A 27,647-nucleotide genomic window follows, 5' to 3' on the forward strand; every position below is an offset into this window, starting at 1 on the left:
CTGCTGAATATTGTGTCCAGTTAAACTTGCTTGGCGAGTTTAAACGGACAGGAGCTTCTGCTGCCCAGTTAAACCCTTTTGAATATCAGACCCTTAGAATTCTTCTGCTTTCTTTAGAAATCTAGGTGCAGGCATTTAAACCAGATCTAGGGCTCATGTACATGTCCATACCTGCACTGCAGGCGCAGGTTATGCTATGTACACTAGTATTTCATAAAGAAAAGTAGGCACCTACTTTTGTTTATAAAATAGCACCCAAGTTGATGTCTAAGCTTAAAAGTAACAACAAAACAGAGCAGAGATGAAAAAGCCCAGTAAATTCAGTAAGTCCAAATGGACTTCCATTTTTTATGTTAAAGGCCATAAGTTGTGGAACACCTTCCCATTGAACTTTGTTCTGTGCAGAACATTACCCGGTTTAAGAAAGAATTAAAGACTCATTTGCTCAAGAATATGGGTCGTTAGATTAACATAAGTACATAAGTACATAAGTACATAAGTAGTGCCATACTGGGAAAGACCAAAGGTCCATCTAGCCCAGCATCCTGTCACCGACAGTGGCCAATCCAGGTCAAGGGCACCTGGCACGCTCCCCAAACGTAAAAACATTCCAGACAAGTTATACCTAAAAATGCGGAATTTTTCCAAGTCCATTTAATAGCGGTCTATGGACTTGTCCTTTAGGAATCTATCTAACCCCTTTTTAAACTCCGTCAAGCTAACCGCCCGTACCACGTTCTCCGGCAACGAATTCCAGAGTCTAATTACACGTTGGGTGAAGAAAAATTTTCTCCGATTCGTTTTAAATTTACCACACTGTAGCTTCAACTCATGCCCTCTAGTCCTAGTATTTTTGGATAGCGTGAACAGTCGCTTCACATCCACCCGATCCATTCCACTCATTATTTTATACACTTCTATCATATCTCCCCTCAGCCGTCTCTTCTCCAAGCTGAAAAGCCCTAGCCTTCTCAGCCTCTCTTCATAGGAAAGTCGTCCCATCCCCACTATCATTTTCGTCGCCCTTCGCTGTACCTTTTCCAATTCTACTATATCTTTTTTGAGATACGGAGACCAGTACTGAACACAATACTCCAGGTGCGGTCGCACCATGGAGCGATACAACGGCATTATAACATCCGCACACCTGGACGATATAGTTTTGTTTCGCTGCAATGTATGATCCTGTACTAGTGTTGTGATAATGTAAGATTCTGTTTCAGTGTTGTATTATTTATTTATTGTTGTATTGGTATATTTTATTTTGTATGTATTGTTGTTCCCCGCTTAGAGGGGGTCTTTTCTAAAGATTAGCTCAAGTTATCTGTGGCAGGGCCCATAGGAATAAAATGGGACCTGCTAAAGATAACTCGAGCTAACCTTTAGTAAAAGACTACAGGATGAGTAAGAAATAAAATTTTATTATTATCATTAAAATAGGACAGGGAACAGTTCTAAGAGCTTTGCAGGCTCATCATCATCATTTATCTTGCAGCTGAATTTATTATCAAATACAAATAAAAATCAGCCCTGCATACTGAAATGAAGGCCAGTACAATGAGCACTGAAATCTGGCTGTACATTTCTAACCATACAATCATATGATCATGCCGCATTTCACTTACCAGTTATGCTAAAGCCATTCTTGTAGCCTGCATTTTCTAAAGCAAAAAGCCAACCAAAAAGTCCTCCGATAGGAGTTAGCGGCAATAATGCCCAGGCAGCTGGCTCAGAGATATGGCTGATAGCAGTATAAGCTCTCCCATCATTTAAAACAATGTATGCATGTAGGTCAACGTTGTTAAAATGTACTGGAGTTCTTCCCACTGAGAACGTTCCACTCACTTTGCCATTCACACGGTGTGGGGCTCCTGAGAAAACAACACAGCAATTATTCATCCAGGCACCGCTAACACACTAGAATTGTACAACATGCATCTTGAATAGTTACCTTTCGGTAGGCAATGTCTACCATTTCCATAGTACTCTGACAGACAGTGACAGCAGAATCCAGTGGAATAATCTGTGCAAAAGGCATGCGGAGAGCACTGGCCGTAGTTTTTCTCACAGGTTTCCTTACTGGCAGGATTACCTGTGTGCACTACATCCAAAGCAGAAGTTAACAGTAAAAAAAAAAAAAAAACCCAACAGTGTCACAAATCAAAGTGTCAACACTATCTAGAACATTTTAAAATATTTCAGTCAAATGATTGATTTTATTTGATCCTATTATCTCCATAACCTTCATTTTGTTTCTAAAATGAAATAAATTAGGGAGCTATCAACAGCAGGATGTATTTTACCAAGCTGCAGTAAAAAATGACCTTAGCACACCCTTACACAGATTTTTCCTGCGTACTAAGGCCATTTTTACCATAGCCATTAAAATGGCCTTTTTGTATTAATGGCTATGTACTAATGTTTTGAACTGGAACCAAGACTATTACTGCTACACTAAAATGGCTAACAGCAATATAACCACACATATGTAGCCTTATATGTCTTTTTTGTAATTTATTTTTTTCTTCTTTCTTACTTAAGAGTGCCCTCAGCAAAAACCACTCATTTCAGGCAATTACATTTCTTTTGCCAGGTGGCATAGCACTTCTTTCATCGGGCATCTCTTTTTTAATTTTGTGTGTGTGCTATTGCCTATCTAAATAGTGCTACAACTTATATCAATAAAAGGGAACTTATCTTTAAACGTTTTTTTCGGCATACACACTAAGTCCTCGCTTCACTCTCCACAGCCGCTATTATCTCCGCATGGCTGACTGGCTTCCCCTGAAAATGCACGACTCCGCGGATTAGGGACTTGGGTTAAAGCCGTGCAGGAGCTTTTCTTGACTGAACAATGTGTGGAACCACATCACACAAAAAAGCTCCAGACAAAAAAAGTTCCCGACATAATAGTCCCTGACATAACAGCCACTGTCAAAACGGCCTACCCACAATATAAGCCTTGACAAGTTAGCCGCATGACAAAAGGGCCCGATTAGGATGCCCAGAATCTGGGACTGCATTTTTTTTCCTAATAATTTTACCTTGCCAAACAGGATAAGGTTGGTAAGACTATGAAAATGATGACAATATTGGCTTTTTTTAATTAGCATGTTGATGGAAGAATAGTTTCTTTAAATACCAGTTTGTAGCTATAGAATTTTGTTTATTTATATATGCTTTATGCAATTGAATGCTGCTAGGAGTCTTTATCAGTGAAGATTTCAGTTGTACTTTATTATATTTTTTGTGATGTGTTATTTTTTCTTAGGGGGCTGTTTTGTTAAGGGGGCTATTTTGTGTAGGGGCTATTTTGTCAAGGGCTATTTTGTTAGGGTGTGAAATGTCAAGGATTATTTTGCTACAAGGTGAGGTCGCACCTTGAAGCGATACAGAGGCATTATAATATTCTAGGTCTTTTTTCCCATCCCTTTCCTAATAATTCCTAACATCCTGTTTGCTTTTTTGGCCACCACCACACAACGCTGGGCAAAAGATTTCAGCATATTGTTTACAATGACACCTAGATCTTTATCTTGGGTGCTTACTTCTAAGTTGGACCCTAGCATCAAGTAACTATGATTTGGATTATTCTTCCCAACGTCTTCCTGTCTGTTGATTTGTTTGCTGGTTTATTTTATGGATTTTAACAAAAACTATTTAGACTGTAAATATGATTTGCTGTATATTGAATAAACTTAAACTTATATTGAGCAGTGACCGGTGCTAGCTAAACAGATAGTGGTGACATTCAGCTGCTATGCAGATTAAAGTTAAAATGCCAATGCTGCACCCTCACTCCATCCTGGCAATATCTCGGACAGCCTGTAAGAATTTTCATCAGCACTATTTGGATACTGCCACTCACAGGAAGCTACTAAAAATTCACAGGAAAGGCAATTATTCAGATCATGGTTGCTGCTATCTAAATGAAGGCTTTGGATAGTTGTTTCTACCCAATGGATATGTTCATAGTAAATCAAGGTCACTGATTACACACAAGTTACCATTAATAAAGTCTCAAATATGGCCAAGACAAAGATTTTAAACCTATCACTCCTCCTATTCTACAGTGGTCAAATGACTATTTGAAGATAAAACAGAAGATTTACAGTGCCCCTTAAAATAGACATGTCAATGTGCACTTTGAAATCTTGAATATAAAAGCAATTACTGTTAGCCTCAGAACCAACATCACCTTCCACACCAGAACGCTTTACATTTTCAGATGGCAAGGTATTTTCTGGCAGTGGGAAACTCTGAATTACTTCCCCTTCTGGGAAGACTGGAAGAATATCTGTTTCGGATGGAATGGGACCACCATCTGGGAAGGAAAGAATATTTTCATTTTTACTGTAGGATGAGAGATCATCAGTTGCTAAAGGCAATGGACCTTTTCTTCTCTTAGCTGATGAAAGTATTCTAGTATTGGTTTGCTGGTGAGGGTCCACTTCATCTTCTGATACAGATACTTCTTTATCTAATTCTAGTGGCCCCAATTTAGAACGAGATGGATGATTAATGTTCGGCACATGTGGGTGCAGAGATTCATAACCAGCATCAGGCTGTCTCGGTTCATTGTAATCTGAACGATCAAGAGGTCCAGTATGTGAGGGCAAAGATAGATCAGGTGTAGCATGAACCTCAGGTTCCGGCTCTGGTGAGTAGTCAATATCTTCCTCATTCTCATCATAAAATGGCTCCTGATAATCAATGTTCTCATCGGTATATTCAGGTTCAGGGTCTTTGTGATGTACTGACTTGCTAAGAGTGTGTTCTGGAGTCAAAACAGATTGCCCCTCAGAGAGATTCACACCCACTTCAGCTGGAACTACATTTCCCAATCTGGAAGTACTACCAATATGAAATACCCACACTCCAGGGACCCCAGTGTTGCTGGTTCTAAATTTAAAAAAAAAAGGAAAATGTATTTTGATTAATATCTAAGACTTGACAGAACAATTGTTACAAATAAATATTCAAAAAGAGAGAGAAAGTGGATACATATTTTGAGGTAATTAGATGGTTCTATCGTAAGTTATTAAGAAGCAAACATTCTTCACTGCAGTAGGCTCAGGAATAACATTAGAAATATTCTTCACAGATGCATAGAACAGCCTCCTTACGGAAGTGTTGGAAGCAGAATAACAGTAACAGAATGCAAGAAAGTTTGAATGAGCACAAAGGAAACCTAGAAATTGACTGAGGTCCATACAGCATTGCAACAAGAAGTAAATGGGGCAAACTAAATGCTATTCTATTCTAAGAGGTAGATATTTAGCTGTCCAGCAACCATATTAAAGGTATATGAATAATGTAGCCATAAAACCTTGCATGCATCCTATCTGTACAAAGGTGACCACAGAATATGCCAGGACAACTTTATGCAGATAACTTATTCATATAAAATTAGACCTGCTGTTTCTGCAGTCACACTGATATGAATAAGTTAGATGGATACAGTGGCGTAGCAAGGGCGGGGCGGTGGGGGCGGTCCGCCCCAGGTGTCAGCAGATGGGGGGTCCTGCCGTAAAAAAAATTTTTTCGAAGCGCCGGAGTGGCAGGCAGCGCCTCGCATCTGCCCTGCTAGTAAAAAGCTCCTCGAAGTCGTCGTCGGGTCTTCCCACATTGAGTCCCGCCCTGCTCTGAGGTAACTTCCTATTACCGCGAGGGAGGGCGGGACTCAATATGGGAAGGCCCGACGACGACGTCGAGGAGCTTTTTACTAGCATGGCAGACGCAAGGCGCTGCCTGCCACTCCGGCGCTTCAAAAAAATTTTTTTTAAGGCAGGACAGGGTGGGAGCAGGAGAACGGAGCTGGTAGGTGTGTCGGGTCAGGTGGGAGAGGGGACTCAGAGGGGTGCTCAAAGGGGAGAAGGGGATTGGGGTGGGTGGGGGCAGACCCTGGATGGAAGGGGGGAGCGTGAGGGAGGGCAGACCCTAGATGGATGGGAGAGGGAGGGCAGACGGATTGAAGGGGCAGAGAGAAAGGGCAGATGGTGGGTGGAAGGGGGAGAGAGAAAGAGGGCAGACTGGGGCAAATGGTGGATGGAAGGGGCAGAGATAGAGGGCAGATGTGGATGGAAGGGAGGGAGAGAGAGAGACAGAGGGCAGATGTTGATGGAAGGGACAGAGGGCAGACTGGGGCAGATGGTGGATGGAAGGGGCAGAAATAGAGGGCAGATGTGGATGGAAGGAAGAGAGAGGGCAGACAGTGGGTGGAAGGGACATTAGAGAGGGCAGACACTGGATGGCAGAGAGAGAGAGCAAAGACAGATGCTGGATGGAAGGAAGACAGTGAAAAGAAGATGAGGAAAGCAGAAACCAGAGACAACAAACTGTAAATATATATTTTTATTATTTTGCTTTAGGATATAGTATTGTAGCTGTGTTAATGTTTATAAATAGAACATGTAAATAAGGTAATCTTTTTATTGGACTAATTTTAATACATTTTGACTTAACTTTCAAAGAACAAAACCCCCTTCCTCAGGTCAAGATAGGATACTGTAACAGCACTATACTGTATTGACCTGAGGAAGGAGATTTTGGCCTCTGGAAGCTAAATGTATTAGTTCAATAAAATGGTATTATTTTATTTTCTGTATTTGTTTTATTTCTATTTGTTAATTTGTAAAGTGGTGATTGGCATTTGTTAGTTTTTTCAAATTTACATCTGCTGTCTTTATATTTTGCACAGTACTAGGGAACATTTTCTGTTTCTGTGGTGTTGCATTGTATGCAGAGTCTGGCATCGGGGGTTCAGTTTAATTTTTGTCTAAATAGAAAGTTTATGATTACTTATTCTATAGTGGATTAGGGTGTATCTGTGTTTGTGAAAAAGACATGGCTTTCAATTGGCATTGACTGTGCAGGATCGACGATCTGTACTATTCTGTCTGGTTTTGTTTTACAATAGGTGAATTGATGTTCTAGTGTTCACTGTAGTGTTTAAGATGCTTTCCTTTTCCTTGTGTGACTCGTAGAAATGACTGCTTATGGTATGGTAGAATTGCTCTATAGGTCCTGAGTCTTTTGTATTCTCGGTATGCCTAGTACTGGATTTGGGGGGGGGGGGGGGGGGTGTTAAATAATGACCGGCCCCGGGTGTCAACTACCCTAGCTACGCCACTGGATGGATAAAGACTGAATTTTGCTGCCTTGCCCCGTTACTTCTCTAATCCTGTCCCATTTTATATGGATACATTTTAGCCATAAGCAACTTATGTAGTCCAAATAATGTGTTCTGCAAGGCAGTAAATTAATAGACAAGTAACATAGTAACATAGTAGATGACGGCAGAAAAAGACCTGCATGGTCCATCCAGTCTGCCCAACAAGATAAACTCATATGTGCTACTTTTTGTGTATACCTTACCTTGATTTGTACCTGTCCTTTTCAGGGCACAGACCGTGTAAGTCTGCCCAGCACTATCCCCGCCTCCCAACCACCAGCCTCGCCTCCCACCACCGGCTCTGGCACTGACCGTATAAGTCTGCCCAGCACTATCCCCGCCTCCCGCCACCGGCTGTGCCACCCAATCTCGGCTAAGCTCCTTAGGATCCATTCCTTCTTAACAGGATTCCTTAAACTTTTTTAATACTGACTTCTAAGGAGCCCTTTTATTAAATGTGCTAACAGACATTAGCACACGCTAAATGCTGCATACCTATTTTATACCTATGGGTGAAGTGACACTTAGCACATGCTGTTAGGGAAATTAATGGGTTAATCATTTTTACATATACAGTTTCTAGACAAGAAGCACTGTAATTTGTCTTAGACATGCTTTTGGCTAGCTATAAAACATGTTATTCTAGCTTAGATACAGCTGAATGTAAATAAAGTACAAGAATGTGTTAATTGTATGGGTCATGAAGTTCATCCAAAAGTAGTTAAAGAATAATGACTCAGGTGCAGAATGAGGTAAGGCATGGAGAAAGTAATTGGACGCTAGATCATATAAGGGAATAGAACTGATCTAATGGTGTAAGAAAGATATATAAGAACAGAAGGATTTTGTGAAGTTCAGACAACTTCCTATATGCATGCTGAATTTGTCTCTCTTTCAAGAAACAAAAGCTTAGAGCCTGACTTGGTCTTGTGCTGTTTGCGAGTATAAATGGTTAAATTTCCCTGACACATGCCAATGTCTGTTAGTGCGCGCTAAGCTTTAGTAAAATGGACTCTAAGGTTTTATGTTCTCTGGATAAGTTCTGTGGCTGTTAGCATAAAGATGACTTGAAAGCTACACACAAAGTAGGAGGTGGGAAAAAAGGAAAAATGATGTCTTACCTGATCATTTTCTTTCCTTTAGTTATGGCAGATGAATCCAGAAACTTGTGGATTATGACCATCTACCAGAAGTGGAGATAGAGAGTACCAAACTGAATTCTGCCACATAGCAGAAGAAATTATAAGGCAAACATTTCTCCCTCCTCACAGAAAGGAGGTATAAACCTGTCAACTAGCAGAACTATGCACAGGCAACCACAGCAAGAAACCTAAGCAGAGACACAGACTAAACTGATACTGTTAACTTCGTGAAAGGGTGGGACTCTGGATTCATCTGCTGTGACTAAAGGAAAGAAAATTATCAGGTAAGACATAATTTTTCCTTCCTTGTCATCAGCAGCAGGCAAATCCAGAAGGCTCAGCATATAAATATGAGGCAGTGCTCAATGGGAAACAATGGAGCAGCGCTCAACAGGCAGCGATGTAGCTGAGCACATTAGGCAGAGAGAGAGAGCTGTGCCCTGTCATCAGGAATAGAACTGAGCCCCACAAAGAAGCCACGGCCACCAGGCACAGGCGGTCGTGTTCAGAGTCAGGAATAGGACGCGTTCCACACAGAAAAAAGAAGGGGTTTGCTCCCCATTCAGATATGGAGCCATTCCAATCAACAGAGAGGAAACTGGGAATGGCATTCCAAGATGGAACCTAACTGAGAATAAGAACAGTGAAGCACGAGTGTACCACTCTAGATATGCTGATATGACCACCAGGTGTAGCCAGAACTGTGCTCCATAGCCAAATACCAAGCAGTGCAGCATGTAGACAAGGAAAACCATGCTGTACAGACAGTGATAGAGCCACTCTCCACACATACCAATGGAAGAAGCTCAACAGCCATGAAAGAGCTGAATTCTACTTATACCATAGAGCCACGAGCTAGCCAAGCAGCTATAGCCATGCACTGAGCTGAAGTTGTCACTATGAGGCAGAGGCTGACAATGGCTATAGGAACTGCTGGAGGCCAACACAGCTGGAGCTGCTAACAGTGGAGTGCCTATACAAGCAGAAAAACACAACCACGCCGCCTATTCAGCAGAGAGAGGGCACTTGAGACAGCAAGAACCTATGCAGTGGGCAGTGAGGCCAGGCAGTCTGCGTAGCCCCCACCAGGAAGGTCCCAGAACAGTAGCCATGAAGAGGCAGGTGAAGATGCCATAAACAGTCTTCTGCTGATCAGCAGCCAAAAACAGAAGGATGCAACCTGTCAGGCACCCATGGGGCATCCCATATGGCACCTACTCTAAGCCACAAGGCTACAGTGGCCTGAAGGCCAATACTGCATGTGCTAAATAATCTGAAGGCAATCGCCCATGCTGGAATGGCTCCAAGGTGGCTAAAGGTGCAGAGAGCTGTAATATGGAAATGCTGCCATATGCTGAAGTTGAAGTTCCCGCATGCATTCAGGAGCCTCATGCCTCATGGGACAGAAAAACAGGTCAGACAACCAGGAGACTAAGGTTCCCAACACCACATGGGATCGATGCATTAGGGAGGCCATGCCAGGATGAATGAAGTGCAGCAGTACACCACAAGATACTTATGTGGACATGGGCCATCAGCTGCCTCTGCATCAGAGAGGAGAAAAATGGTCATGCCTCGGGAAGGAGAAAAAACAGTCCAAATGGCATAGAGCTGTAGCCACCAAAACAAGGAACACTGCAATCCAGTACCCAGAGTACATGCAGCAGAGGGCAGCAAATGCCCCTGCAAGTGTCGGCACAAGCCAAAGGCTGCCTATGGAGCCGGGAAAGAATAAGCCAGGCAACTGTGAGTACAAGTTGCCCTTAGCTCAAGACGAGAAGGAAATACACTCCCCCAGGAAAAGAGGACAGCCCATGCCAGCATAGTCAAAGCCTCAGAAAGAAAAGTGAGCAGCAGACTGAAAACTCAGTCGGGAGGAGTAGCCTGGAGAAGGCCGCTGAAGAGAAGGCTGCATAGGCAGCCAAGATGTCGAGAGTGACCTAGGAACAGCAAGGTCCAGGCTTCTTCTGTGCAAGAATTTGCCATGCGAGAAGGAGTCGAGACCCAAAACCAGAAGAGCAGATAAAAAACCTCTTCCAATCAATCAAAGGAATCAACGCAGTCCGCACCACAATGGCCTGAAAACTGCAAAGACAGAAAAGGAGAAAGACTGAACTGAAGAGAGGTATTGTAAAAAAGTACATAAAAAGTTCTCCTGTGCTAGCCCAACGGTACTGTCCCGAAAACACAAGCAACCCCCCACACAGGCTGCTCAAAAAGAAATAGTGTACCACCACAGCTGCACTAACCCAAAAAAGAACAAACATGACAGAGGGGAAGAATAAAAGTTCATACTCACAATTTGGCTGGCCTTACCGGTACACACAGGCCTTCTGACTCCAATCAGGTGGCTGAATCCACCCCCCCCTCCTCCAAAATGCCACAGAAGAAGAAACCTGCTCTCTTCCAACATTATATCTTTTTTCAAAGTTCTGTGAGGAGGAGGAGGAAGGAAATGGCAGAAGAGGGGGAAAGGGAGGGGAGAGACCTGGAATCACCAGGTGTACCCCTAGTCAGATACCTCTACTGACCTAGACACCTCAAGCTCAACTGAACCAGGGAACCCAGAACAGGAGCCACAAAAGCAGGAGCTTGTGAGAGAGCATCCACCGCCTGATGGAGACCGAGAATACTGACTGGCCAAGAAGCATAACATCCTATGTGGCAGAGTTCAGTTTAGTACTCTCTATCTCCACCTGCTGGTAGATTGTAATAATCCACAAGTCTCTGGATTCGTCTGCTGCTAAAGACAAGGAAAAGATCTTATATGAAAAGTAATCCAGGACTGAGGATATGTCAAAGCCCTTTGCAGAAAGCTTTAGCCTGGATAATGTATGGACCATCATCTAAAAATCTCTACATCCATAACAGAGTTATAGATGCACAGTTCTAAAACACGCTCTTGATTTTGCTTTAAAGAAGCATCATTTTCAGTAACAACAGTAAGGCTAATAAAGTTCTAACCCAGTTACTTTTTCAGATTTTTTCCTCAGCATCTAGTCTGTGAGTAATAAGTTCTCTTCTATAACCTCCCAGAACCATTCTCTGAACAAATGTGCTGCAAGACTCGAGATGAGCGGGGGTTGAAAGAGGTGAAAAAAGACCACAGCAGACATATGTATGATGTGTTTTCAATTAAGGATGAAAAGAATTGCACCGAAAGCATTTTAAATCCCAAACAAACTGTTGGAGTTACTGGCAGACCACCACTGGGCACATTCTCCAGCAAAGGAAATACTCACTGGTAGAGATTTTTCACAGACTGCTCATTGCCGGTTACACTATAGTAGGGTCCTTCTCTCTTCAGATACTCCGATTCACCTCTGCTGAAACCTACTCGAGCTGGGAGCTCCAGATGGACATTGTATGATTCTTTTGGACGAGTTCCGAAGAACTGAAGCCCATCTTCGGGATAAAGCAAAATGGCATAGGTATTCGAATCATCAGAGGCTAATACCGCCTGAAAAGTGTTGAACTATATAGGAAAAAGAACAGGAAATACACATTTAAGAAGCAAACACTAAACAAAAGTATTGTCACTCTTCAAGTTTATATGCCTCCATAAAACTAGTTAAATAGCTAGGAGATTGAACTTGATGACATGGTCCCTTTTAATCATCTTCGAACTATATCTAAGCAATTATGAAGGAGTGGCCTAGTGGTTAGGGTGGTGGACTTTGGTCCTGGGGAACTGAGTTTGATTCCCACTTCAGGCACAGGCAGCTCCTTGTGACTCTGGGCAAGTCACTTAACTCTCCATTGCCCCACTGCCGCATTGAGCCTGCCATGAGTGGGAAAGCGCAGGGTACAAATGTAACAAAAAATAAAAAATGAAGGCTAAAGCTTAATACACACTCTAAGGGGGCAATTCTATAAAATGGTGCTACAAAATAAGTGTGACAACATGGCGCACTTAGCACCAATTCTATAATACCCTGCATTAGATTTGCATTAGTACTTTATAATGGCTTAGGAGGTGCACTCAGAATACTGAGTGCAGCTAAGCTATTATGAAGTACTAACGCAAATCTGCTTTGGCATGTCAAACGTTAGGCATGCCAACTTATGTCCTACCAATGACTGGTGTAAGTTGACACACCTAAGTATGTCAATGGCTGGTGTAACTTGATGCACCTAAATATGTTAATGGTTGGTGTAAGATGACACACCTAAGTACTTTATACAACACTAGTAAAAAAAGGCCTGTTTCTGACACAAATGAAACGGGCGCTTGCAAGGTTTTCCTCGGAGTGTGTATGTTTGAGAGAGTGTGTATGTGTGAGAGAGAGAGAGAGAGAGAGAGAGAGAGAGTGAATGTGCGAGTGTGTGTGTGTGACAGAGAGAGAGAGAGAGAGTGAGACTGGGTGCGAATGTATCTGTGAGAGAGAAAGTGTGTGCATGAGCATGAGAGTGTGTGCCAGGGCCCCCCCTTCCCTCCCATTTCCAGGGTCCCCCCTCCCTCTGTCCCTCCGTCCCTTCCTCCCAGTTCCAGGGTCCCATGGAACTGGGAGGGAGGGGGGACGGAGAACGTTGGAGGAGTGACGTCAGCAGGTGGTTACAATCCCAGTGACACACATTTGAACATTGGAGGAGAACGTTGGAGGAGTGATGTCAGCAGGTGGTTACGATCCCAGTGAGACACATTGGAATGTTGGAGGAGCAAATTATTATATTAGATGCACAACTGATAGTATTCTACAAGTTGTGCATATCGCTTGGTGACTTGCCCATTATATCCTCATGCTCAGCCCATGTGTATGCCCCCTTGCAGTTGCACACTAAGCAATTTACATGCACCGGTTACAGAATAGCACCTAGCACTTACATGCATAATGTTCAATTGCAGGCACCAATTATGCAAGTAAGTGCTGGTATTCTATAACATATGCTTGCTATCGGCACCTAAACTTTGTCCGTTGCCTCCACACTCTCCGAATCGGATGGCGCACAAATGAACCAGTTGTTGAGATACAGGTGAACTCTGATTCCCTGGCGATGAAGCAAGGCCGCCATCACCACCACCATAACCTTGCTAAATGTTCTTGGTGCCATGGTGAGACTGAAAGGTATAGCCCTGAACTGGAAGTGATGGCCCAGCACCGCAAAACATAGAAACCTCTGATGTAATGGCCACCCATGATCTCAAGTACACCTTTCGATCGAGGGTGGTGAGAAATTCTCCCGTTTGAACCAAGGCTATGATTGCTCTTAGTGTTTCCATGTGAAAGCGGGACACTTAGAGGCAGCAGTTTAGACCTTTGCGATCTAAGACCAAATGAAAGGTGCTTTCCTACTTTGGGACAATGAAGTAGACAGAGTTTCTGCCTTGTCCCTGCAAGGTGGAAATGCAGCCATATTATGAAGTTGAAATCCATAAATTCAATCGGGAGCTGAAGGCTGACAGTGCTTCAAGGGATTGAAAAACAGGTCAGACAACCAGGGGTCTAAGGCTCATGACACCGCATGGGATCGCCGCCTTAAGGACCTCAAAAAAACAAGTGGTATAAGTCAGAACTTATCTGATATTAAATACCCACTGGTTAGTCAGTCATCATTGATCAAAAAAACCTTCAAATTTTTCAACATTTCTTTCCATTATTAATATGATTACTTTATTTACTATGTACTGTTATGTCCATTAAGTCCTTGAAACATCTAAATACTTAAAGCAAGCACATAAAAAAGTGTTTAAAGGCACACTTACCGCATTTTTCTCAATACTTAAAGCTTACATTGTTTTATGCTCCTGCTTTAAGTATTGACAAAAGCATGATGTGTGCCTTTAAGCACTTTTTTTTATGCTCCATTGGTGTGTCTTGTTACTGCAAGATGCTTTGAGAAGAACTCATGTGCTGGCTTGGAACTGAGCATCAGGGAATGGTGACTTTTTCCATGGAACCCCTGACTAGGTGTGAAAACCCCCTACTGCACTGTGGCACACCGCTTGGGAAACAGTGCTCTAATCCATAGGGTATCACTCAGTATAGTTCACCAAAGAAACAGAACACAGATAAAACCAAAACACAAAACTCCCAAAATGTTCCAGCAGAGATTCAAAAAGCACACATCCCCTTCTCTTCCTCCATCAAGTTCAGAAGAGAACAGCCATGCTTGGAACTGGCATATCTCTTTAACTCAGCCTTACCTGATTGGATGGTCCTGATAGACGTGTCACTTCCTCGTAGGCCCCCACATTATCCCAGGAGACTAGGAACACATTGGTGGGATGAAAAGAAGCTTGTGGGAACCCTCTCTGAATCTCTATAGCAGCTCTGGCAAGAACTTCATTAGAGCTGTCTTGACGATAGTAGATTTTCCCCCTCCCATTGGTAGTGTCTATGTCTGACAGGAAAGGAGCTATAACTGGAAAGTCCGTTGGGAATCCATCATCCACATACTGAGTCTCTCGGGGAAAGTCCTGGGTGGAGATAATTCCATTGGTCCCAACCTAAAGGATGAAGAAAACATGATTAGTTTGATATGTCACCTCTCAAAAAAGGAAAAATAACAAAGTGGTTTTACCAAAATGTAAACAAAAAATCAAGAGACAAGGAGTAAGAAAGAGAAAAGCTGGATAAAAGGGTAGAAATACAACTTTCATTGACTCAAAATAACAAAACCATTAGAAAATCAGCTTTCTGTCCTTTCAGGTTCCCATCATTTCAATGGGGACAAATCTTCAATTTTTCAAGTTACTGTTCAAAATCCTCAGTGAAAAACACATTAGAATTTAAGTTATTTCATTGAAATGCCTGTGAAAACAGCCAGGATTTCAAACTCAGGATAAAAACCAGACCTTCAAACTTGAGTACCAACCAGTAATGAATTCTAAGTACCTGATGCTAAATAGCAGAAAGCAATGCAATGCATTGATTGCAACTGAATCCTGTTAGAGAGAAGAACTAACAGATTACCTGAAGATCTAAGTCAGAGGGTCCCACCTTTTTGATTGTGTGGACCCCTTATTAACTGCCAAATTTCAGAGACCCCAGTTCATCCCACCACTCTTGCCAGTCCCACTCCCCTCAGTGCCAAGCATACCCCCACTGACAGGCTCCCTCTATGATGAACAGCCCCCACCTGATCACACCCAAAAATCAAGCCCTTCCTCACCCAATCCATACCTGACCCTTCCCCCATCTTCCCTTGAGCTGCCTGAGAACTCCTGGGACTTATCCAGGGGCCATCCCCCTCCTGCCTGGCTTGGTTCTATGTTCAAAGTGGCAGCTAATGACCCCTAGTGGTAGTCTCATGGTACTATTGCTAGGAGTCCACAGATGCAATTTTGAACACAGAGCCAGGCCGGGTAGGAGTGGAGGACTGTTCCTGCCCTGGCCCACTAGCCCTCCATTGATGACCCCTGAGTAAGTCCCAGTTCTCAGCAAGGTCAAGGGAAGGTGGGGGAGGGATGGGTAGGAATTAAGTTGAGGTTCATGATCAAGGAGGGAGCTATCTGGGTGGGGGTGGGAGGTCTTGCTTGTCAGAGAGGATCGGGAGGGCTGTCATGCTTGTTAGGTGGGATCAGGAAGGGGACCTTGTTTGTTGGGGGGGATGGAAGGACAGAAAGGTGGAGTGGCTGAAGGAAGTGGCACTATCAGATTGCCGATAGCTCTGCTGTACTTACTGCCTCCTCTTGAGGTGACAATATTTGCATCGGCGCTATGGGCAGTCATGACAGCTAGTGCACAATCCACTAGCTATCCCCACTTACTAGCTATCACTGATGTCACTCCTCTGTTCTTCCTGCCACGCCTACTCTCCACCTCGACTAGCATTAAGTCGCTAGCTAGTGCATACTTTGGTAAAACCTGCACTAGCTGCTTAATACAGCTTAGTAAAGGGAAATACTTAGTGTACCTGAATGTAATTCACCTTAAGTTACTTCTGAAAAAGGTGCAAGCTAAATCCAAGTAAGTAAATAGAGTCCTTAGGTTGTAATCTCCTTCAGGCAGAGACACTGTAAGCAGTGGAAGTCCTCTTGGCTTGCCTTTGGGCATGTGGACAGCTGGCGGTCACTGCCCTTCCTCATAAGGCTGTACAGTGCTGATTCACACCGCAGAGTGTCTGCCCATAGGCCCTTGCCTAGTTTGGCTATTGGTAGAGTAGTCCAATTGTAACCACATGCATAACATACGCTCACTGATAACAACCTATCTATCTGCACTGTGTGTTTTGCTCACTCTGCCATAATTGCACTACCTTTCAAGGATATTTACTTACTGATTTGTTTTCTTCAAGTCTACTGTTGATATCTGACCAAATATTGTCCCATAACAACATTAGCCGAACATGAAATACAATTTTAAAGTAATTTCCTTCCAATTTTGTTTGTTTATTCAATCATTTGACATATCGCTAATACCGACACACAGATCAAAGGTCACAAAATATAAAATGAACAGCAAATAAAAGGAAAGGAATGCCATTAATAATAGTATGGTTCTCAACCACACTGTAAAGTTTAAAATACAATTAAAATTATAAAGATAAAATATTAACATAACATTATAATTATATGGAGACCTTATCCATGTGCAGGCAACCTGAACCCTAGTCAGGGTTAGAAGGCAAAACTCCCAAGGACAGCTGGAAAAAAAATGAGTTTTAAGAAGTGTTTTAAATCTCCAAAAAGAAAGTTCAAACCTAAGAGTGAGGAAGATCATTCTAGAGTTTAGGGGATAGGAAGAAAAAAAAAAGCAGAATTCCTGGTAGATTTATAAGAAGTTTTTTGGGGAGGTGACAAAACCAAGCGATGCACATCTATAGTGGGTATATGGGATAATTAGTGAAGACAAGTACAGAGGTGCACTCAAGTGAAGTGCTTTGTGGGCAATACAAAGAATTTCAAACCAAGTACAGTAATGTACTGGTAGCCAATAAAACTTAATTGATAGTGGGGAAGCGTGATCATATCCTCTAACATGGCTAGCCATAATGAGAGAGAGCAATTTTCCGACAATGGATCCAGGCATGAACATCACTGTTTATACAAGCACATTGTTTTGAAAACTGCCCTGAATGCAGAAAGCATGGCAATGGAAAATGAAAAGAGGACATCTCAGAAGAGATGAAATTGAATGACAATGGGTTTTACAGAGCTGACAGAAGAGACGAAAGAGCAATTAACAATGGATTTAGAAATATAGTAGTTGCCTTCAGATGACAAATTTTGGGTGGCCCTGAGCCCAAAGTGAGTAGACACAACATTTTTTCTCCACTGCTGCTCTGCCCTGGTGCCCTCCCCCAACCCAAACTATAAATACCTGAGCTGATGGGGACCCCAAGCCCTGCCAGCTGAAGACCTCCTCCTCCTCCAGTGGCCAGAACGTTTCCAAGCTGGGCAGCCAATGGCACATGCCCAGCCGCTGAATATGCCGTTTGTGTGCATGTGTGAAAATAGAGCATGGGGGTGGACAGCAGCAACTGAGGGACAATGCTGCCAGCTGCCCAGCTTTGAAGAGTTCTTGCCGCTGGAGTTGGAGGTCTTCAGCTGCCGGTGCTTAGGGTTCCTGCCATCCACAGCAAGGGGTGGGCCCTTGCCCAGCCCTAGCTGACCGATGAAGGTGATGTGCCAATTTTGTAAACCATTCAAATTAATTCATTTAGTTGAGCTGTTTAAATGGATTTTTCCCCATCATTTTTGATTCTTGTCTGATTCCTTGAACTGAGCCTGCCACAATGTAGGTTTTACTGAAAACACTAACTTAAAAGACTGTTAGAAGTGACAGAGAAAAAACAATTCAACTTTTGAACTGTGCCTGCACTTCTACAAGTATGCAACTGATAGCTTGAGCTTTGCTCTTCCCTCTGCATGCTTCTGCTCCACTCTAATTGCAGAAGCCTTGTATGGATCTGCTGCCTTAAGTACTTTTCCGTTTCTCAGATAAATAAACGGAATGTAAAGCACGGAGTCCTCTGTTCAGAGAGGTGCCGGCAGTGTGGACAACTGCTGAGGAGTGAGGCTGAAAGCAAGCACAGTGAAGCCAGAGAAAACCCCAAATCACACCGAAAAATCAGGCTGACCTTTCCTGCCACACACAGGATGCCATTTATCTCCTTTACAGGAAACAGAGAGCCAAAAGAAGGCTTCCAAGCAGCTTCAACACAACACTAAAACCATCAAAAGATGTACAAAGATGTTAAAAAGATCTTCTCTGTTCCGACCAGCGTTAAGAGTCCATTGCTCTCTCCCAGACTGTTAGAAAACGGTTTTTTTTTCCTGTGGCCATTTAGAAGACAAAAAAATATTAAGAAAATGCTAACAATATATGAGAAGAATTCAACATCCCAAACTCTTCCTTACCACAGCACCAACTTTGCTTCGCCCTGGGATACTTAATGGTACCGTAAATTAATGTAAGAAGAAAACCCAAGGGAGCCCCCGCCAGCACCTCACAAGGATTAAACTGCAGCCAGGGCAGGGGCAGAAGAGAAAAGGTAGATTTGGGGAGCTGAAGGTTAATAACTTACATAAAGATCACTAAAGCGGGCTTCATAGAAATGTAAAGGCTGCTTCAACTTCACTACTGAGGTCTCATCGTCGCCTTCTTGCAGAAGCAGATCCCCTCGGTGCTCTCCATAGGGGAACAGCTCTTGGCGGCTAATAGCAGCAGCTAAACCCAGCAACCAGTGCAACAAGAACACCACCGAAACCGCTCTTTGCCGCATGACTTTTGGGACAGTCACCAGTGGGATTTCCTGTTGTCGCCGCTGCCTTAACTCCCGGGCTTCTTGCAATTAAAATGCGGTCCGGAGGAAGCCGGACCTGAACCACCCTCCCCCCCCTCCCCTGTTTACAGAAGGCGGGTCTAGGCCATTCCCAGACCTGGTATTGGCTGATTGACCCTTCAGAATGACCAATGGGGAGGCCGGAGCGGCCACAAGGGACCGAGCATCTGGCTCGAGTTAGCTCAGCTGCTCATCTCTGGGCTGTTCCTACGAGTGTATCCTGGTACCCGGCGCGTGGAGGTGGTGCGCAAAGTTTGGATCCTTCAGGGGCGCAGTATCATTTTCTGTGCCACTAAAAGAAGCTTGTGGTGTGTGTGTGTGTGTAGCTAGCTCTTATTTATTTTTTTTTTTTAAGAAAGCTAATATGCCATACAGTGCCTGAGCCCAGTGGCGTACCAAGGAGGGGGGGGGGCGGTGGGGGCGGTCCGCCCCGGATGTCAGTGGGTGGGGGGTTCCTCCGCTGCTGACTGCAGTCAGCCCTCGTCTCTTCTCCATCCTGTGCCTTTAAAAAAATTCTGAAAAGCAGCATGGCAGGCAGCGCTTCGCGTCTGCCTGCCTGCTTGTAAAAGAAAGCGCCGGCAAACCTCCTCATCGACGTCACGACGTCGCGTTGGGTCTTCCCTCACTGAGTGAGGGAATACCCGACGCGACGTCGACGAGGAGATTTGCCGCTTTCTTTTACAAGCAGGCAGGGCAGACACGAAGCGCTGCCTGCCATGCTGCTTTTCAGAATTTTTTTAAAAGCCCCGGATGGAGGCAGGAGAGGAGGGCTGTCGTCGAAGGTGGTAGGTGGGTCGAATTGGGGGGGGGGCTTAGATGGGCGAGGAGGGTTTCAGATGGGAGAAGGGGGGAGAAGGGGACTGGGCTGGGGAGAAGGGGGTGGGGGGTCTCAGATGGGAGAAGAGGACGTGGGGAGGGGTGTCTCGGGAGAAGAGGGGCGAAGGGGACTGGGCTGGGGAGAAGGGGGGTGGGGGTCTCAGATGGGAGAAGGAGACGGGGAGGGAAGGTCTCAGATGGGAGAAGAGGGGAGAAGGGGACTGGGCGTCTCAGATGGGAGAAGGGGACGTGGGGAGGGGTCTCAGATGGGAGAAGAGGGGAGAAGGGGACTGGGCTGGGGAGAAGGGGTGGGGGTCTCAGATGGGAGAAGGGGACGTGGGGAGGGGGGTCTTATGGGAGAAGAGGGGAGAAGGGGACTGGGGTGGGGAGGGGGATCTCAGATGGGAGAAGGGGACGGGTGAGGAAGGGGCCATGCGAGAAAATGGGAGCCATGCCTGGGGCTGGTGGGGAAATGGGTCTTGGGCTGAAAAGGGGTCCCTAATGCAAGGCATGTGGATGAAGGGGGCTGGAACTGGGGGCTGAAAAGGAGGGTAGGTGGGATAAGGGGGCTAGTACTGGAACTGGGTGCTGAAAAGGGGCAGAGGCTGAAGCTGGGGGGACTGGGGGCTGAAAAGGGGACAGGGAGAAGTGGCTGGGGCTGAAGCTCGGGACTGGTGAGAGAAAAGGGCTGGGGCTGAAACTGCGGACTGGTGGGATAGTGGGGCTGAAAAGGGGGAGCAAGTGGGAGATGTGGGCTGGGGCTAGAACTAGGGGCAGGTGGGATAAGAGGGCTGGAACAGGGGACTGAAAAAAGGGGCAGAGAGAGAGAGGGGACAGACGATGGATGGGGGGAGAGGGAGGGCAGACCCTTAATGGATGGGGGGGTGAGGGAGGGCAGACCTTGGATGGATGGGGGGGGAGAGAGGGAGGGCAGAAAGTGAATGGAAGGGGGAGAGAGAGGGCAGACAGTGAATGGAAGGGGCAGGGAGAGAGGGCAGACATTGGATGGAGGGGACAGCAGAGAGGGCAGACACTGGATGGCAGAGAAAGAACAAAGACAGATGCTGGATGGAAGGAAGACAGTGAAAAGAAGATGAGGAAAGCAGAAACCAGAGACAACAAACTGTAAATAAAATATATATTTTTGTTTTTTTTGCTTTAGGATAAAGTAGTATTGTAGCTGTGTTAATAAATGTTTATAATAGAACACGTAAATAAGGTAATCTTTTTATTGGACTAATTTTAATACATTTTGACTAACGTTCGGAGAACAAAACCCCCTTCCTCAGGTCAGGTTAGGACACTGTAACACACTATACTGTATTGACCTGAGGAAGAAGGTTTTGGCCTCTGACAGCTAAGTGTATTAGTCCAATAAAATGGTATTTTATTTTCTATTTTTGTTTTATTTCTATTTGTTAATTTGTAAAGTGGTGATTGGTATTTGTTAGTTTTTTTTTCCAAATTTACATCTTTTCCTTGGCTGCTGGCTGCTGGAGAGTTAGCTCATCCAGTGACCTAGTTTTAAACTGAAACCTTTTCTAGAGGTAGGAACTCCTTTGTTCTAAACGGCAGTTATTTTTCTTTTCCTTGGCTGCTGGAGAGTTAGCTCATCCAGTGACCTCAATTAAGTGATAATTAAGGTGTGGGGGAAGTAGAATACTTGCATAGGTTGCTCAAAAGAGGCCCCTTAGATTCAAAAGTATATAAAGAGGGAAGGTCCCACTGAACTTTCTTTCTGAGAAGTTCTGAGAGAAGAGGACATTTCTCTGGTAAGTGAACGCTACTTTGCTTGTGCTTTGGGAACTTAAAGATTGGGGTTTAAAGGAGGAATTGTAGGTTAGTGTTAGGCAAACTTAAAAAGCAAATTTCAACAGCTAACAGAAAACAGCTAATCTGCATAGTCTTTTCCACTTAGTTTTAAAAGCCTTGTACCACAGCATTAACAGAATCTAACAGCCACTGCAGGATCTAATTTAGTATTCCCACCCACCCCTAGGACAACTCCTCATTTATAGTCAGTTATTGTAATTAGGGTAACAAGTAAGGAGTGCTCTTATAGAGTTTTAAATACATTTCATTGCCATCTAGGAAGGAAATACTATATAAATCATACAATACACTATATAAAGTAAGACACTTTTATATTAGGCCAATATCCTTAATACTGTAGCAAGTTTTAAAATATTGGAAAACTCAAAAACACTAAGATGGAGTCAGCAGTCCAGCAGCGAGAGGGGTGCTATCCAGTCTTTTGCATTGAGTGTCACATGTATGATTATCTCCCAGTTGGTGAGATGTCATATATTTGCGCCCGATGCAAAGAGCTCCTAGCTCTTAGAGAACGTGTCCGTTCTCTTGAGGCTAAAGTAGCAGACTTGGTGGAGCTGAGGGAGACAGAGAGGTACATAGAGGAGACCTACAGGGATGTTGTAGAGAGGTCCCACCTCCAGTCTAGTAGCCCTTGTGCTACCTTGGAGGAGGGAGGTCTCCTAGAAGGAGAGCATCACCCTGGTGAAGTAGGAAGTACTCCTGTAGCCAGGACCTGCCCACCAGGGGATGTACTATCCTCTCGCACTGAGGATATGTCTCCAAGTGCTGCCCGGGAGGGAAAGGTTAGGACAGCTGTTGTAGTTGGTGATTCGATCATTAGGCATATAGATAGCTGGGTGGCTGGTGGACGTGAGGATCGCCTGGTGACTTGCCTGCCTGGTGCGAAGGTGGCGGACCTCACGCGTCACCTAGATAGGATTTTAGATAGTGCTGGGGAGGAGTCCGCTGTCGTGGTACATGTGGGTACCAATGACATAGGAAAATGTGGGAGAGAGGTTCTGGAAGCCAAATTTAGGCTCTTAGGTAGAAAGCTCAAATCCAGATCCTCTAGGGTAGCATTTTCTGAAATGCTACCTGTTCCACGTGCAGGGCTCAAGAGACAGACAGAGCTCCAGAGTCTCAATGCGTGGATGAGACGATGGTGCAGGGAGGAGGGTTTTAGATTTGTTAGGAACTGGGCAACATTCTGGGGAAGGGGGAGCCTATTCCGAAAGGATGGGCTCCACCTTAACCAGGGTGGGACCAGGCTGCTGGCGTTGGCATTTAAAAAGGAGATAGAGCAGCTTTTAAACTAGAAATGGGGGGAAGGCCGACAGTCGCTCAAAAGCGCATGGTTCGGGAAAAGGTATCTTGCAAAGATACCTCACAAACAGGGAAGATAGGGTTTCTGGATAGTGAGGTTGCACAACAGACCGTGGTAGGCCAGGTGCCCTTAAATACAACTAAAGATCAGACAAAAGATGTCAAATCAATAGTGTCAGGTACTAAACATCATGCAAATAAGAACAACAAACATACTCTGAAATGTCTATATGCAAATGCTAGGAGTCTAAGAAATAAGATGGGAGAGTTGGAATATATTGCACTAAATGAAAAATTGGATATAATAGGCATTACTGAGACCTGGTGGAAGGAGGATAACCAGTGGGACACTGTCATACCGGGGTACAAAGTATATCGTAATGATAGGGTGGACCGGACTGGTGGAGGGGTAGCATTGTATATTAACGAGAGCCTTGACTCAGATAGATTACAAATTCAGCAGGACACAAATCACACCTTTGAATCACTGTGGGTTGAAATTCCATGTATAAAAGGGAAAAAAATGGTGATAGGAGTGTACTACCGTCCGCCTCGCCAGGATGAGCAGGTAGACACAGAAATGATAAAAGAAATCAGAGACGCGAACAAAATGGGCAATGTGATAATAATGGGTGACTTCAATTATCCAAATATAGACTGGGTAAATGTAACATCGGGACACGCTACAGAGATAAAATTCCTTGATGAAATCAAGGACAGCTTTATGGAGCAACTGGTGCAGGAGCCGACGAGAGAAGGAAAAATTCTAGACTTGGTCCTTAGTGGAGCGCATGATCTGGTGAGGGACGTTATGGTACTGGGGCCGCTTGATAACAGTGACCATAATATGATCAGTTTTGACATCGACTTTGAAGTAACTGTACACAGAAAGTCAAATACGTTAGCGTTTAACTTTAAAAAAGGAGACTATGATAAAATGAGAAGAACGGTAAAAAAAAAACTTAGGGGGGCAACTGAGAGAGTAAAAACTGTACAACAGGCGTGGACGCTGTTCAAAAATACCATCCTGGAGGCCCAGGCCATACATATTCCGCAAATTAGAAAAGAAAGACGGAAGTCCAAAAGACACCCGGCCTGGTTGAAAAGTGAGGTGAAGGAAGCTATTAGGGCTAAAAGAAACGCCTTCAGAAAATGGAAGAAGGAACCGTCTGAAAATAACAAGAAACAGCATAAGGAGTGTCAAAGCAAATGCAAGGCGCAGATTAAGAAGGCCAAGAGGGAGTATGAAAAAAAGATAGCATTAGAGGCAAAAAAACATAGTAAACATTTTTTTCGGTATATTAAAAGCAGGAAGCCGGCAAAAGAATCGGTTGGGCCGCTGGATGACCGAGGGGTAAAAGGGGCGATCAAGGAAGACAAAGACGTAGTGGAGAGACTGAATGAATTCTTTGCTTCGGTCTTCACCGAGGAAGATTTGGGTGGGATACCGGTGTCGGAAATGGTATTTCAAGCGGACGAGTCGGAGAAACTTACTGACTTCACGGTAAACCTGGAGGACATAATGGGGCAGTTCGGCAAACTGAAGAGTAGCAAATCTCCTGGACCGGATGGTATTCATCCTAGAGTACTGATAGAACTGAAAAACGAGCTTGCGGAGCTACTGCTAGTGATATGCAACTTATCCTTAAAATCGAGCGTGGTACCGGAAGATTGGAAGGTGGCCAATGTAATGCCCATTTTTAAAAAAGGCTCCAGGGGAGATCCGGGAAATTATAGACCGGTGAGTCTGACGTCGGTGCCGGGTAAAATGGTAGAGGCTATTATTAAAAACAAAATTACAGAGCACATCCGAGGACATGGATTACTGAGACCAAGTCAGCATGGCTTTTGTGTGGGGAAATCTTGCCTGACCAATTTACTTCAATTCTTTGAAGGAGTGAACAAACATGTGGACAAAGGGGAGTCAGTTGATATTGTGTATCTGGATTTTCAAAAGGCGTTTGACAAGGTACCTCATGCAAGGCTACAGAGGAAATTGGAGGGTCATGGGATAGGAGGAAATGTCCTATTGTGGATTAAAAACTGGTTGAAGGATAGGAAACAGAGAGTGGGGTTAAATGGGCAGTATTCACAATGGAGAAGGGTAGTTAGTGGGGTTCCTCAGGGGTCCGTGCTAGGACCGCTGCTTTTTAATATATTTATAAATGATTTAGAGATGGGAGTAACTAGCGAGGTAATTAAATTTGCTGATGACACAAAATTATTCAAAGTCGTTAAATCGCGACAGGATTGTGAAAAATTACAAGAGGACCTTACGAGACTGGGAGACTGGGCGGCTAAATGGCAGATGATGTTTAATGTGAGCAAGTGCAAGGTGATGCATGTGGGAAAAAAGAACCCGAATTATAGCTACGTCATGCAAGGTTCCACGTTAGGAGTTACGGACCAAGAAAGGGATCTGGGTGTCGTCGTCGATAACACACTGAAACCTTCTGCTCAGTGTGCTGCTGCGGCTAAGAAAGCGAATAGAATGTTGGGTATTATTAGGAAAGGTATGGAAAACAGGTGTGAGGATGTTATAATGCCGTTGTATCGCTCCATGGTGCGACCGCACCTTGAGTATTGTGTTCAATTCTGGTCGCCGCATCTCAAGAAAGATATAGTAGAATTGGAAAAGGTGCAGCGAAGGGCGACTAAAATGATAGCGGGGATGGGACGACTTCCCTATGAAGAAAGACTAAGGAGGCTAGGGCTATACAGCTTGGAGAAGAGACAGCTGAGGGGAGACATGATAGAGGTATATAAAATAATGAGTGGAGTGGAACAGGTGGATGTGAAGCGTCTGTTCACGCTTTCCAAAAATATTAGGACTAGGGGGCATGCGATGAAACTACAGTGTAGTAAATTTAAAACAAATCATAGAAAATTTTTCTTCACCCAACGTGTAATTAAACTCTGGAATTCGTTGCCGGAGAAAGTGGTGAAGGCGGTTAGCTTAGCAGAGTTTAAAAAGGGGTTGGACGGATTCCTAAAGGACAAGTCCATAAACCGCTACTAAACGGACTTGGAAAAATCCAAAATTCCAGGAATAACATGTATAGAATGTTTGTACGTTTGGGAAGCTTGCCAGGTGCCCTTGGCCTGGATTGGCCGCTGTCGTGGACAGGATGCTGGGCTCGATGGACCCTTGGTCTTTTCCCAGTATGGCATTACTTATGTACTTATGTACTTATATTTTGCACAGTACTAGGGGACATTTTCGGTTTCTGTGGTGTTGCATTGTATGCAGAGTCTGGCATCGGGGGTTCAGTTTAATTTTTGTCTAAATAGAAAGTTTATGATTACTTATTCTATAGTGGATTAGGATGTATCTGTGTTTGTGAAAAAGACATGGCTTTCGGTTGGCATTGACTGTGCAGGATTGATGATCTGTACTAATCTGTCTGTTTTCGTTTTACAATAGGTGAATTGATGTTCTAGTGCTCACTGTAGTGTTTAAGATGCTTTCCTTTTCCTTGTGTGGCTCGTAGAAATTACTGCTTATGGTATGGTAGAATTGCTCTATAGGTCCTGAGTGTTTTGTATTCTCGGTATGCCTAGTACTGGATTTGGGGGGGGGGGGGGGGGTTAAAAAATGACCGGCCCCGGGTGTCAACTACCCTAGGTACGCCACTGCCTGAGCCTCTGATATTGTACTTGGCTTGACCTTTCTTTTTCAGGTCATGCTCTTAATTAGGAAATGTAGGGGTCCTCAAGCTATTACTATTTCTTGGGGCTTTGGAATCCAGCAACTGGTGTGGCCATGGATTATAATTAAACTACTGAGGAAATGCTTTTATAATTTCATCCATTTGAACATTTTCTTTTACATTTTGTAATAACTGAGGAATTGAATAACTGAATATTTAAATTGGAACTGTCCAGGGGATTTTTTTTTTTTTTTTTTAGGATGTGGGTTTTGTTATTGTTTTGTTTTGAAGTACTTTTGTGTCGGTACTACCCAATATGTAACTCTATATGCATGCTTCCAGCAGTTTTATTTTGCTATACTTTGGGGATTGCTGGGAGGGGGGTTAATGTTTTGGTTTATTTATGTATTGTAAAGTTTGAAAATTTTAAATAAAAAATAAAGTTAAAATGTATTAAAAAGGTTTTCTTGATGATGTATTTATGAATTACTTTCCCTTACAAAAAAAAAGGTGTAGCATGATGTACAACATATAAACCAACAAAATAACATGATAAAAAAAAACCCAAAAGGTGTCATCTTTTTATTAGATGACCTAGTTTTCTAGACTTACACTCCTTTTATCAGGTCAAAACAAATGTTTCTTTTATTTGATCTGATCAGTACAATAAAAAGATATCCCCCCTCCCCCCATTTTCAGCCTATGACAGTCAGCAGTTTTAAAGACATTGCCCACCAGGGGCTAAATCCAACCTGGGTATTCAATGTTGGGTCCATATCCAGGACCAGCATTGAATATTCAGGTCAGCAATTGACCCAGAAGTTATGCATGTGTCAGCTGATATTCAGTACTGGCACCTGCATAGGTAAGTGGCATAGATAAAACTGCCTTTTCTGCTGTCCTATAACTGCCAGCTCCTTCCTTACTCAGCCCATGGACGGTCCTGGCACTAAATTCAAAGTGCTGGATATTCAGTGACACTGTGCGGTTGTGTCACTGAAT

At 43.9% G+C, this 27,647-nt stretch overlaps 1 protein-coding gene across 2 annotated transcripts in view; it reads right to left on the minus strand.

Annotated features, from left to right (window-relative positions):
- NID2 (nidogen 2) overlaps positions 1-19,071 on the minus strand; it is a 105,822-nt gene extending 86,751 nt beyond the window's left edge. Inside the window, exons 1-6 of one of the 2 annotated variants that reach the window (XM_030214717.1) lie at positions 18,787-19,071; positions 14,462-14,764; positions 11,559-11,791; positions 4,199-4,902; positions 1,952-2,101; positions 1,626-1,871 (exon numbers count right to left, since the gene is read on the minus strand). In XM_030214717.1, coding sequence (XP_030070577.1) covers positions 1,626-1,871; positions 1,952-2,101; positions 4,199-4,902; positions 11,559-11,791; positions 14,462-14,764; positions 18,787-18,984 — 1,834 coding nt within the window. In that variant the 5' untranslated portion in view covers positions 18,985-19,071. Of the gene's footprint in view, positions 1-1,625; positions 1,872-1,951; positions 2,102-4,174; positions 4,903-11,558; positions 11,792-14,461; positions 14,765-18,786 lie in introns of both variants that reach the window. The other variant, XM_030214716.1, reaches the window with a different exon arrangement.
- Between the last annotated feature and the right edge of the window lie 8,576 nt (positions 19,072-27,647).

This window comes from Microcaecilia unicolor, chromosome 9, assembly GCF_901765095.1.
Source record: "Microcaecilia unicolor chromosome 9, aMicUni1.1, whole genome shotgun sequence".
In the NCBI taxonomy this organism is placed as follows: Eukaryota; Metazoa; Chordata; class Amphibia; order Gymnophiona; family Siphonopidae; genus Microcaecilia; species Microcaecilia unicolor.